This window comes from Cydia fagiglandana, chromosome 19, assembly GCF_963556715.1.
Source record: "Cydia fagiglandana chromosome 19, ilCydFagi1.1, whole genome shotgun sequence".
Classification (NCBI taxonomy): domain Eukaryota; kingdom Metazoa; phylum Arthropoda; class Insecta; order Lepidoptera; family Tortricidae; genus Cydia; species Cydia fagiglandana.
This window is the reverse complement of record NC_085950.1, coordinates 8698221-8711014: the sequence shown is the minus strand read 5'-3', so window position 1 is coordinate 8711014 and position 12794 is coordinate 8698221. Positions and strand designations below refer to the sequence as shown.

General features: G+C 45.1%; 1 protein-coding gene across 1 annotated transcript in view; it reads right to left on the bottom strand.

Annotated features, from left to right (window-relative positions):
• LOC134673780 (E3 ubiquitin-protein ligase RNF123-like) overlaps positions 1-12794 on the bottom strand; it is a 54988-nt gene that overhangs the window by 29618 nt on the left and 12576 nt on the right. The window contains exons 9-23 of the mRNA XM_063531806.1: positions 12180-12320; positions 11143-11325; positions 10212-10364; positions 9139-9248; positions 7570-7688; positions 6480-6527; positions 5720-5829; positions 5140-5259; positions 4627-4733; positions 3822-3935; positions 3448-3536; positions 2755-2860; positions 2218-2365; positions 1743-1839; positions 1470-1561 (exon numbers count right to left, since the gene is read on the bottom strand). Of these exons, the coding sequence (XP_063387876.1) occupies positions 1470-1561; positions 1743-1839; positions 2218-2365; positions 2755-2860; positions 3448-3536; positions 3822-3935; positions 4627-4733; positions 5140-5259; positions 5720-5829; positions 6480-6527; positions 7570-7688; positions 9139-9248; positions 10212-10364; positions 11143-11325; positions 12180-12320 (1737 nt within the window). The remainder of the gene's footprint in view (positions 1-1469; positions 1562-1742; positions 1840-2217; positions 2366-2754; positions 2861-3447; positions 3537-3821; positions 3936-4626; positions 4734-5139; positions 5260-5719; positions 5830-6479; positions 6528-7569; positions 7689-9138; positions 9249-10211; positions 10365-11142; positions 11326-12179; positions 12321-12794) is intronic.

Here is a 12794-nt window from a genome sequence, read left to right as displayed (position 1 = left end):
GCTGTCCGTCCGTCCGTCCGTCCGTCCGTCAGTCCGTCTGTCACCAGGCTGTATCTCACGAACCGTGATAGCTAGACAGTTGAAATTTTCACAGATTATGTATTTCTGTTGCCGCTATAAGAACAAATACTAAAAACAGAATAAAATAAAGATTTAAATGGGGCTCCCATACAACAAACGTGATTTTTGACCAAAGTTAAGCAACGTCGAGAGTGGTCAGTACTTGGATGGGTGACCGTTTTTTTTTGCTTTTTTTTTTGCATTGTGGTACGGAACCCTTCGTGCGCGAGTCCGACTCGCACTTGCCCGGTTTTTTTTAGTTCACTATCGCACCACTTCCTCCTGCTGCGTATGCACCCCAGAAGCCCCCTCCAGACTAAGCGCGTGAATCGCGGGCGAAGCCGCGAACACTCGCGTTCGCGGCTTTGCGCCGCGATTCGCGCACGAGTGTGGAGGAGGCTATAGACGGGCTCTGCATAACAGTAACTGCGTCGAACTATCGGGAGTTCGAAAACTATACAAAAGGCAATCACGGTTCATACACCGGTCGATATAAGTCATCGGTAGGTATAGCTGGTCAAGCAGATATTGTCAGTAGAAAAAGGCGGCAAATTTGAAACATGTAGGCGCGAAGTGATATCGTCCCATAGAAAATTTGAATTTGGCGCCTTTTTTTACTGACAAGATTTGCTTGACCAGGTATACTTTAATTCTTGCAGGAGCTATAACTAGTAGGAAGCAAGGAAGCATACATACAGCTTTGGCGGAAAGTAACATGATCACTGACCATGCAAAAGATCTTGCCAAATCGCTGGCCGAATATTACAGGGTTCTATGTTTCACTTTTATCGTACTGAAATTAGAACATTGTCATTAAAGACATTAAGTCGAACTACAACTATCTTGAAAATGTAACATAGAACTTGTAATATTCGTATTGAGCCAGCGAAAATGTTTCAGATTCCCTCTACCGATTTCGGTACCAACAATGTTATACGAATACTAAGCTATTGTATAAAATCTGCTCTCATTTCTTAACCTCCAGAAATCTTTTAATAAGTAATATCGATAAATGACATGACATAATGCTCTCCAAGGGGCCTCGATGCTCGACAAGGAAAGTCGATAAATGATATTGACCGGAAAGACTATGGTACCGTCGGCGAACTCAGTGGACCGATCAGTCTGTGAAGACTGTCGAAATGCCTTCCACAAAGTATTTTGTGCTGTCAAAAGCCCCCTCCAGACTATGCGCGTGAATCGCGAGCGAAGCCGCGAACGCGAGTGTGGAGTCGATTTCGCAGGTCTGCGTTCTGGACTTCACACTCGCGTTCGCGGCTTCGCCCGCGATTCACGCGCATAGTCTGGAGGGGGCTTAAGACTTAGAAAATCTAGGACTGAATCCCGATAGGGATGGGAACACAATTGTCATTTAATAAATATTTTGTTAATAAAACTGATTAATTTACCTCGTAGATACTCTTGGATCTTTCGAGTTCTTGAAGTATTTTCTCAGTCAATTCCTTTTTTGGTTTGTCCGATTCGGATATATTACCTATATCTGTAATGTAAGCAAATTGTGTTATGGGCTTCAAAACATAGAAAGAAGTCCACAATTCGCCGGAAACTTATAAATTTATGTACACAGTCTGTAAAACAGAAAGCTAGCGGTAATTTCTCTTACATAGTGCGATATCGGTTGACTTGATGACAATATTTTCAGAATATAACCTAAATTGTACCTGCAGCTTGCAATTCGCTGGTTAGGGCAGCGATCCGATGCTCAATGTCATGGAGACAATCTGCCATATCTTGCTGGTTGTCTCTTAGCTCGCATAGCTGCAAAAAACCGTTTATAAATAAGTAGTAGTTTATACATCTAATAGGTATCAATAACAGGGTCTTAAAACACACACACACACACACCAAGCCAAGGTGACAATCGCTTGGGCTTTGACATCGAATCGCTTTGTGTCTCTCTATCGCTGACAGTGACAGTGGTGTTTCCTTCGCCATGGAGCGATAGCGTGGGGAGTGCTGTCTAGGGGCCAGTCCACCCAGGAGTCGAAATACCCTGACCTGACGTTGATGATGTTGATGGAACCAGCTCCTGGCATCATGAAGCGAGTGCCCTTGAGTGCAGTGCCGTTTCTCCTAAACCAATTGTGTGGTGTTCAGAACTGGTATTAAGAAAGTGTGCTGGTGGATTTTCTTTACCTTCTCGGCATGTTTGATAGCTGAGCCATGATACAATGCTAGTAGTCCATCTAGGAGCCGAAGATACCCAGTCCTGACGTTGATGGAGCCAGCTCCAGGCATCATAGAGCGAGTGCCCTTGAGCGCCAAAGCCGTTTCTCCTGTAGACCTGAGAATATAATGATATTAACCTACAGCGATTCTAAAGACTGGGCTCCGAAGTAGGTCAAGATACAACCGGGATAACCCAAAATATGAGAGAGAAAGAGCGTATTTAAAATTAGGAGGAAGGGGATTCGAACTGTACACATTCTGTCTCCAGAACGTGGGCTGATCATAATGGAATGCGGAGAATTCGGACGGTCCGGAACGCTAAAAGTTGTAGGTACACAACGACACTGGTCTGTGTAATTGTGTTGTTGTAAGTATAATTACTTGTTACTGTTGAGTTTTTCTGTTCTTTTGAACTTTTCTGTTGCGTTGTGTTTATTCTGTTCTTGTGTTTTTAAAAAGGAAGCGCAAAGAGGACGGAAATCCAATTAGGATTTCCTAGAATACCTGTTTGGAATCGGCGGTAGCGTGGCGTGCATGAAGCGAGCCATCGAAGATATTACTTGAGGCAGTGTTGCTAGGCCGGGAGAGCCTGCACCCATCTCGCTCACACCTGCGATAAGCGTATCTACTTTAATGATATGGAGCTTTAAGCTATCTCATTCTCTCCTTTAGGAATTGGTGCTAATGTCACCGATAATCCCTTGTGATTTCTAATATATTAATATCAAACATAAGTTCCGAAAAACTCACTGGGACGAATTGGGGTTTAAACTTGCAACCTCCAGATTGAAAATCGCACGTTCTTATCGCTAGGCTATCAGTGCTTCAGCACAGATTAAATAATAGTACTAGGTACAGAGGGGCTATCGCGAAAACTGAAATTGCGGGGATCTTTCTCTTTTACTCCAATGACGGCGTAATTAGAGTGACAGAGAAAAATCCCCGCAATATGCGAACTTCGATTTTCGCGGTTATCCCAGGTTCACTCTCTAACACAACGCGTCTATTACGACAGATATGTCCGCAAGGTGGCGCAAGCGCGAGCAGGCGTCCGTTTCGTAGTTCGCGGCAACCACTACTGCTAGACACCAAAATGGGTGTGGGCCGTACTTGTAGCGACGCGAGGCAATCGCGGAGTGAGCCACGCCTGGCATCAGTGAATAAATTAGTTATAATAGGTGTGTAATAAATAATTACCCATGTCAATCCCTCCGCCCCTGTTGTAAGTGGGCTCGAAGCTCTGTACAAACGGATTTTCTTCTCCCAATACATTTATTAGGTCTTGTCTGAGAAAAATAATTGGGTTTTATTATAATTATAGTTACTTAGTGCTTCTGGGCATTTTCCGCAAATCGAAACTAACAATGGTGATGACAGCTTGACAGCAGATATAATATGCAGCGGGTGCGCGCGACCCCCGTCTACCCTCGTCGAACGACAATATAGACTGTGCTGCTGGTTTATAAGACCCTGTATACCAATTTAGAAAGTTCTATAGACTTGTTGTCTAAGCTGGTTAATTTAGCTATTTGATAGTGGTTTTCGTGAACGAAATTATAGAAACACCTTACCGTAAGGTTCTGACGAGGAAGGGCAGCACGCCACCCAGCCGATCGACGTTGTAGTAGTCCAGGTCTCCATCGATGAATGACTTCGGAGGGGTGTAAGGAGGAATTGAAGTGTTGCTGGAGAAATAGAAGAAAATTAGAAGGTCCGCACTGGCTCCGAAGACCACATGGCAATCGCTAACGCTCTGTATTGAACGAAACTGTCACTGTCACACTAATATGGAAGATTGATGAGAGACAGAGACACAAAGCGATTCGATGGCGACGCGCAAGCGATTGTCACCTTGGCTAGGCCGCCTGGTGAGGTGTCATTATGACCGCTTTACAACGACAACATTAAAATATTAGGTACGAGTATGCTGAATATTCATACGTGACAGTAATATAATTTGTATGGCTTAAGGCTAATGGGCATTTCCTGATATCTGTTAGACAATCCAGTTACCACAAAACGGGTTTACTTTGGGTTTAGAGTCAGATTTGGTTCCGATCTGCTAGAGCCAGGGCTGCTCCAGGTATGGAACTGGTCAGGGTCTGAGACAGAGTACGGGGTCCGGGTACGCGGATCATCTATACGCACGCTTACAGTCCACATGTGAACTTTATCCATTTTTGAGCTGGAGAAGTGGCAGGATGTGCAACTGTGCATCGACAATAGGATTAGCCGTGGGCTCTATTTAAAACCTACGAACTATACGCATACCTAATGCTATCGATTGGCCTAGCGACAACACCGCCTAGCAAAAAACGTCCTCTACAGATTTTTTTACTGTTTTTTTGTTAACTTTAACCCACTGGGTATACTTACGTTTGACCCAGTGGCTTCTCGTCCCAAAGCTTAAGCACGGCGGACAACAGTCGAGCGTGGCAGCACCACGAGATGGCAGGCGAGTTGCGTGATATGTTGAACAGCCTCTGTGCCAAAAAAAGACCCATAATATTTCGCTTCACGGGCCTATAAATCCCGGCCTTTTGATAGGCTTGCGTGGGGATATAGATCCAACATGTAGAGGCTCCTTGGAGAGATTTAATATCATGTAGAACGCCTGCTGAAACCCGATCACAGGTGCAATTATAGACTCCCATGAACCGGTCGCAGCAGGCATTAGGACTATTGCAGAAAGTGAACAGTATACCGGTCTATGGATTGAAGTTTGAGTGGACAATGAGACTGGGCTATTGTAAAGTGGTCCGGACACCTGCCATAACAATGCTAACACATGTTATCGAGGCAGGTCGAGACTTGCCGCTGACTAGATGGGCCCCTGAAACTGCCGTTGCGAAGACGACCAGGAGCAACATTTTATATTATTAAAATCACCATGTCCAGAATACAGTTGTCCATGATATATCTTCTGAACTTCTCCAAGAAGATCTTCCTCGTCGACGGAACCATGTTCGTGCCGTCCGAGTTGTCCAGCAGCATCAAGAGAAACTCCAGCTGTGGAAGAACCGATCATCATCATCAGTCGGCGACGTCATCAATTTTGAATGCCTAGAGCCCCATTTAGACGGTTCAATAACTTGCATGCAATTTTTGATACATTGATTGATATATAGTCTATATACCTTTAGGTATTTAAATAAAAGTAAACAAAATCTACCCTCAAATGGCTCCCTTAAGCCAGTTGAGGGTAGATGAAAACATTACATGATCAAGTAACGTAGGTTAATGACTGGTCCAGGCGGTTTTGTATATGGTTGGTTAACCAACAAATGTTATAACTACCCGAAAATGTATATACACATTATTTGTTTACTTTTATTTAAATACCAAAAGATTCAGTCGGTCGACCAAATACCGCAAATATAACAATTCTTGAACCGCCTATATGGGGCTTAATCATTTGCCGTGTTATTCAATAACTTATTAAATTGATTGTGAATTGTTATGAAGGTACCTGGATCTGTTCTAAAGGCGCGACAGCTTTAGTGATTTTATTACAGTCTTCCTTATACTGTGTTTCTATTATAATGTCGTCAAGTGATGTCCTCTGTTCGTTTTTAGTTCCTGTAATTAAGGTATTGAGAATAACCAAAATGGACATCAATTAAGGTTCGATCAGCTTAACTCCTTTGAGTCCTCTCCTTTAAGAGTCGGATCAGTTTATCAGACTTTTGTCATTAAGTCGAAATTTGAGTTTTTCTGTAAATACTTAAGTCCTTTAAAAAGAAAACTCACAAATTTTGTAGGTGCAAATGTTTTCAACTCCCCACATGAAATCGTGGGTTAAGTAAGCCATAACGCCAGTTTTTCTACGAGTTCATATATACATACCTACCTAGATAACACTTGAAAAATGTTGACAGTCTTTTATCCGAATGCTCGAGTCGTTTTAAATTGCACTTAAAAGACAGGACTCACACCAATAAAGGACTCGACCCTTTAAAGTCTCGGTCTAGACTCGGAAGTTTTTAAGCGCAGGTTCGAGTTAACTCGAATTCCTCAAAAGACTAAAGAATCGAGTTCCTACCAACACAGCAAACAACCATACATCTTTTTTATTTTGCCGCAGTAAGTGTGTCCTGTAAGTTGTTTTGATACATACTTGACTAGAACTTGTCATGCAAAAACTATTTAATTTCCTCTTTTTTTATTTCCACTCGCTCTTTTTGGATTGTAAACGGAATTATGAAACGAATATAATTCATTGACATTACCTCCCGTGAACGGGTTAGGACGTGCTATCGTGCCTGTTTCTGCCATTTCTGTAAATTAAAATTTAATTGTTAGTAAGTCCATGCATCCACCCACAAGATGGACGGACAACCTTGTTAAGGCCGCCGGAAGACGCTGGATGTGGGTCGCTTCCAGCCGGTACGAATGGAGGTCCAAGGGGGAGGCCTATGTTCAGCAGTGGACGTCTTATGGTTGAGATGATGAAGTCCATGCATAAACTAGTACTGGACTGGAAAAGTGCTGGCTTGGTGAAGGATAAGAGGATTCTGAATTTAGGCAGTGTCACGACGGATCTTTGAGGCAATCCTCGAGGAAATCCCATTAGCCGTCTACATTACTTTACGAAGGTCGATGATATTATAAAGTATGTGCAAACGAAGACCGGATTCATCCTGAGGATCGCGAAGTTGGAATCTACACAATGCGAATTTTAATTCGTTTGTGGTGAGCGTTCCGACTGAACACCTAGCGACCTTCACCAACGAGGAGTTTTGGCCGAAGGGTGTCAAGTTTCGGCGGTTCCGCGGCCGGCCTGACACTGCGGGGTTGCGTAATGCATCGCAGCCATAATGTGATTTGTAGTGTTTAGTTTTAAAATATATTTTTATAATATGTATGCTAGTTTTAAGGTATTTATGTATGGGCCACTATATAGGTGCCTGAAATAAATTTTCATTCATTCATTAGATGTTTTTGCCTGATTTGATGATAATGAAAACACTCGCGGATTTGCAGTCTTTGCCGCCCTAGGCCCCAGGCCCTGTAGCCGCCCCTTTCTCAGCACTCATCATATTGACTACATTTTGAGTTACCTATTTCTTGTTCAAGAAACATCATAGAAGGGAAAATAAATGGAAAGAGCGGGAGGGGAAGACCAAGGAAAAGTTATATGAGTCAAGTAAAGGAGCATGTCATACCAGGACACTAAGGGGCTGGCTTTGGACCGGAGATTTCTTGTTATCATCAGATAATTTTTTGTCACAATTCGCCGCCCCTAATATCTCGCCGCCCTAGGCCTGGGCCTACTTGGCCTTAGGGCAAATCCGCCACTGAATGAAAACGTGGGTATACCAGCTATCCGAGGATCCGTCTCCCCCTGAACTGGCGTCGGCTTCTGCCACCACGGGTTGCGGACAACGGTTTTGAGGACCGCCTCGTCCGGGCACTTAACGTTTAGGAAGTTGTCAAACCTGTAACAAAATAATTCATTTTTAGTTTTAATCCTGTGTCGAAAGATGGCAGTAAATTTATTGTGACCAGTGGGGACCAGTGGGGGTATTAGGGTTGACACCACTTGATTTCCTTTTGCGTGCACGACCACAGATAAGATAATCACTTGAATTTTGACAACCCTAAATAGCCGAAAGGGATAGTGCCATATATTAATTAGAAAAGGGAGAGCATGACTCTACTCTGAACCGCTGTCAAACTTCGGGTTTGTAGGAAGTGTCCTTTCTGTACGGTAGTACTATTATTTCTTCTGTTTTGCAAGCGATTACCTTCGTCCATGGACACCCGCAACATCAGAGGGATACAGATGGGATTACAGTCACCAGCAATAGTCGCTAAGCGGGCGAGGTGTTCAAAATGATCTTGACGCGACTTCATTGTTAAGAGAATAGAGAGCGTCAAGGTAATTTCGAACACCTCGTCCGCCTAGCTACTTCTGCTGCCGACTGTACGCTCTTTTTTTGAAGGTTTGAAGGTCGTATAGGTTCGGAAATACCGCATGCGACATTCATTAAATGCCATTAAAGAGTGGCTCAGTGTAGTCAAGGTGTTTCCCATTTACATACCTTTTTTTTTTTTTTTTTTGTAGGGGGGAAAATGCATTCCGCATACCACCCGGGTGCGGGGGGTGACCCGAGTGGTTATGTGGGACTCCCGTCTAGGCTAATGAGGCCCACGGTATACCCACTAAAAACCCCCCATATACCGCCTCGCCGCCCTATTGGTGGGGTTACGGGGACGCTTGCGTACTCATCCGCGACCCCACCGGCGGCAGCCGCCCACGAGCGGCTCCTTCGCAAATGCCCGAAGGCCCTTCACGCTAGGCGCGCCAGATGGTTCGACGCGCCTTCCTCCTCCGCCTCCGTTCTGCACTGTAGCGGACCCCCCCGAGCCCGCCACAAGGAAGCTACGGGCGCCAGAAAGTTCTCCGGTGCCCGGCGACAGATCAGGTCTATGGGTCTGTCGCAAAACCACAATTCGGCTGCAGAGGACAGGGAGAACGGCACATCGTAACACCGACACTCCTCTTCCTCTGCAGCCCCACCAACGCCGCTACAGCGGAACGGCACCGCCAAGTTCGCAGGGGATAGGGCGAGTGGCGATCGTAATACCATCACGCCTCTTCCCCTGCGATCCCACCTCGGCCGCCGAGGATAGGGAGAACGGCTCACCGCAATACCGACACTCCTCTTCCTCGACGGTCCACCTCCAACGCGTCACAAGCGGGCTTAACAAGCCCACTTGGAGCGTCCTCCTCGGGCCAGCCCGACCGTCAAACAGGCCGGCCCTGGTTGCCGCTTCGCTTCACCGTGGGTGACCAAGCCACGATTACTAAGCCCCTCCACCACGACAAGGTGAGCAACCCGCGGGGGGTCCCATTTACATACCTAAGCCAACATGGAAGCTTACGAGATTTTGTTGAAGAAGACATATTTGACGAGATGGTGCCTGGTTTCCACATGCTGCATTAGACCGCAGAGCACGTACACCCCTTCCAGCTGTTGGGTGAACTGTATGTCCTGCGATGGAAAATGTATATACTCGTAAATAGGCTGAAAAGTACCCAGGGCCCTCTTAAACTATGCTGGGGCCATTGGGCACATAAGATTTTGGGGCCCTTTTGGAAAGTAAAGAAAGCTAATTAAACTAACATTATTCTACTATGATTTTCTATTTATTATGGGTAATCAAATATATTACTGTTACTGTCTGTCCTTCGGGGCCCTTTGAGGATGGGGGTCCTGGGCACGGGCCCCGTGTGCCCTTATGGTAAAAACGGCCCGCATAGGTTTAATCTTAGGGTTACGTAGCCCACCTAGGGCTTAGGGGTACCTACGATTATCGGACTTTGTTTCCCGAAATTTGTGATGTGAGTAGACTTAAAATTTCTTTGAAAATAAAGCCAGGTGGCATAATAGGTAGAGGTTGGCCATCTAGAAAGGATGGGTGAAGATCGGGCAGCCAAAAGGGCCTACTTGGGTCGACCAAGTGGACGCCGTCCTGTTGGTCGTCCTAAATGCCGTTGGGCAGATAGAGTGGAGGCAGATCTCCGTGAGCTCGGCGTTGGCGATAGCTGGCGGGATACTGATCTGGTCCAATCAAAGTGGTGTGCTCTTGTGTTGGAGGCCAAGACTCATCACGCCAACCAAGTAAGTATAATATTTAGGTAGTGCTTTCCTAGGGTCTGGCCTGTAATAAGTAATATTACCGGGGACACCAAATCGAAGAGCAGGCACTGACTCAAAACGCAGTGCTCCAAGATGTCACATAGCGCCGCCTCGTCCAAGAACGTCCACAGCAGATCCAGCATTGTGCAGGCCACTGATTAACAGTCCGTCGGGCGGTATCGGCCTGTCAGTTTGAACAAAATTATGACAGTTCCGAACAACTGACAAGCCGATACCGTCCGGCGGACTGTTAATCAGTGGGCCCCTTTATAGGTAGTGTTTTCCTAGGGCCATGTCTGTAATAAGTAATATTACCGGGGACACCAAATCGAAGAGCAGACATTCCCTCACAACGCAGTGCTCCAAGATGTCACATAGCGCCGCCTCGTCCAAGAACGTCCACAGCAGGTCCAGCATCGTGCACAACTTCGGTTGCGCTTGTGAAAGGAATTTCGTCGACAAGTCGGTCTGGAGAGGAACGAACAGAGGGCCTACCGTGAACCAAGTTCTACGTGTTGCCTTCCTGTCACACTTTGTGTACGAATTTACAAGTGCGACAGAGAGGCAACACGTCGAACGTGGTTCGCGGTAGGCCCTCTGGATCCTTTGCGATATGAAACACATGGTATTGTCAATTCTTGTTCAGGTACATTAAGCAGCAGAAGTTACTAAGCGGGCGAGGTTTTCAGAATGATCTTGACGCGACTTTTAATTGTTTAGAGAATAAGAGCGTGTCAAGGTAATTTTGAACATCTCGCCCGCTTAGCAACTTCTGCTGCTGACTGTATTTGGGTACCTACCTAAAGGTTTTGGACAAAATTTTTCATTACAAAAAATCTTGATAATTGGGATTGTTTTAAGATATATTTTGACGTTTTTTACGGTGGTGAATAGAATAAATAACCAAACAAAGATTTCATTATATTCACCAATAAACAAGTTAGATTGCACCTGCAAGCACAAATCAAGAAATTACTTAGTAAAAATGCGAAAAGAGTGAGAATCACACCAATTCGTGAAAAAGGTGGGATTTTTCAACGGTCACTATACGAGAATTTTAAGAGGAACATTCAAGGGGATAGTGGGGTGGGAATCGGGATGAGGTAGCAGCACCACATTTCAGCCTGGCATCATCGGGTTCGTTGAAGCATAAGGATGAGGTTAAACTGCGGTCTAATAAATTAATATGCATATGACACAGCTCTAGAGGTCCTGGTCTATACGTTACATTACTCGAACTACTTACAAAATTCCTGTCCCTAGCCTTGGCATAAAACTCGGCAGCTAGTGGGTCCACATTGATGGATCTGTTCTTGACGCCCAGGGCGCCTCGAATTCGAGGCAGTAGTTCGGACACCACCACATATGAAAGTCGGAGACTGATACCCAGCTCTACGACCGCTAACCGGGCTAGGGACATGAGGAAGGCCTGGAAGAAAGAAGATTCTTTAATGTAAATCTTAGGTAGAGCCATCAAGAAACCGAGTTCTAAAGAGTTCCCCTGCTCTCTGTCTCCGTCTCTATCGATATTAAAAGTGAAAGATCGATGTCAAGTATGGATGGATAATATGTTCGAATGCCACAGTAATGGGTTTATTATGATTGCCAGTACTCACCATTCTCCTGAGCTCAACTATAGGTATTTGTAGGATACAACTTTTTACTAATATTGCAGGAATTCAGGACTGATGACTTCGGAGTTTTGCCTATTTATTAAAGTTTGAATTATATGCTGTGGAGGCTCATTGGCCTCGGCTTAAGTTGGAGTTGTTGTTTAGATACATATCCCGAGAAAGCTCCGACTAGATCCTACCTTTCTGGACATCCTCTTGTTATCCGTGCTGTTGGTGACCGCGACTTGATGAGGCGAGGGTTTGGGACTGTACATGGAATTGGAATTGGATGCCCAGTGCCTAAGGAATGCAATTCGGTTATTTTTTGTATGGAAAAACCGCGGTTTCGGTTAAAAACCGATTGTTTCCATACAAATAATAACCGATTTGCATTCCCTACCAGTGCCGCCTCTTCATTCTGGACATCTTCTACCTTCTTCTTTTGGCCCTACTTTTCTGGACATCTTGTTGCTGGATATCGTTTCAACATCTTCTACCTTCTTCCTTTGGCCCTACCTTTCTGATGGACATCCTCTTGCTATCCGTGCTGTTGGTGACCGCGACCTGATGAGGCGAGGGTTTGGGAGTGTACGTGGAATTGAATTGTGGAATTGGAACTGTGACCACCTCTTCATTCTGGACATCTTCTACCTTCTTCTTTTGGCCTTACCTTTCTCGACATCCTCTTGCTATCCGTGCTGTTGGTGACCGCGACCTGATGACGCGAGGGTTTGGGAGTGTACGCGGAGCTGGAACTGTGGATGCGCAGTGCCACCTCTTCTTCAGCCGTTTTTGAATATTCGGATCTGGCCTGAAAAAGCAAAATTACGATGTGTGCTTGGGTTGTTTCCAAATGGTACCTTTTTGTACCTTTGGTGGTTGTTATATTAAACATTATTATGCATGCAGAAAATACGCATAACGGGTTGGCACTGATTGACTAGCACATTATTATTTATCGGATTATCAAAGTATATCATCATTCTCTTGCCCTTTTCCCATTCACTTGGGGTCGGCGAAGCATGTCTTTCTCTTCCACACCTCTCTGTCACCCGTCATCTCATCATTCACTGTTTGCGTTCGTTTCATATCATCTCTCAAACAGTCCATCCACCTTTTCCTCGGTTTCCCTTTCTGACTGGAGGTATGACTGAAATAAATGTCATACTTATACGAAAGAAAACCAAAACAAAATGAAATAAAAACGGGTGGGTGGTCGAGCGGAGTAGTCATCTGCTGCGAGTGTATTCAACGCTGGTTCGATTCCAGCCCTGGGCACTGGAGG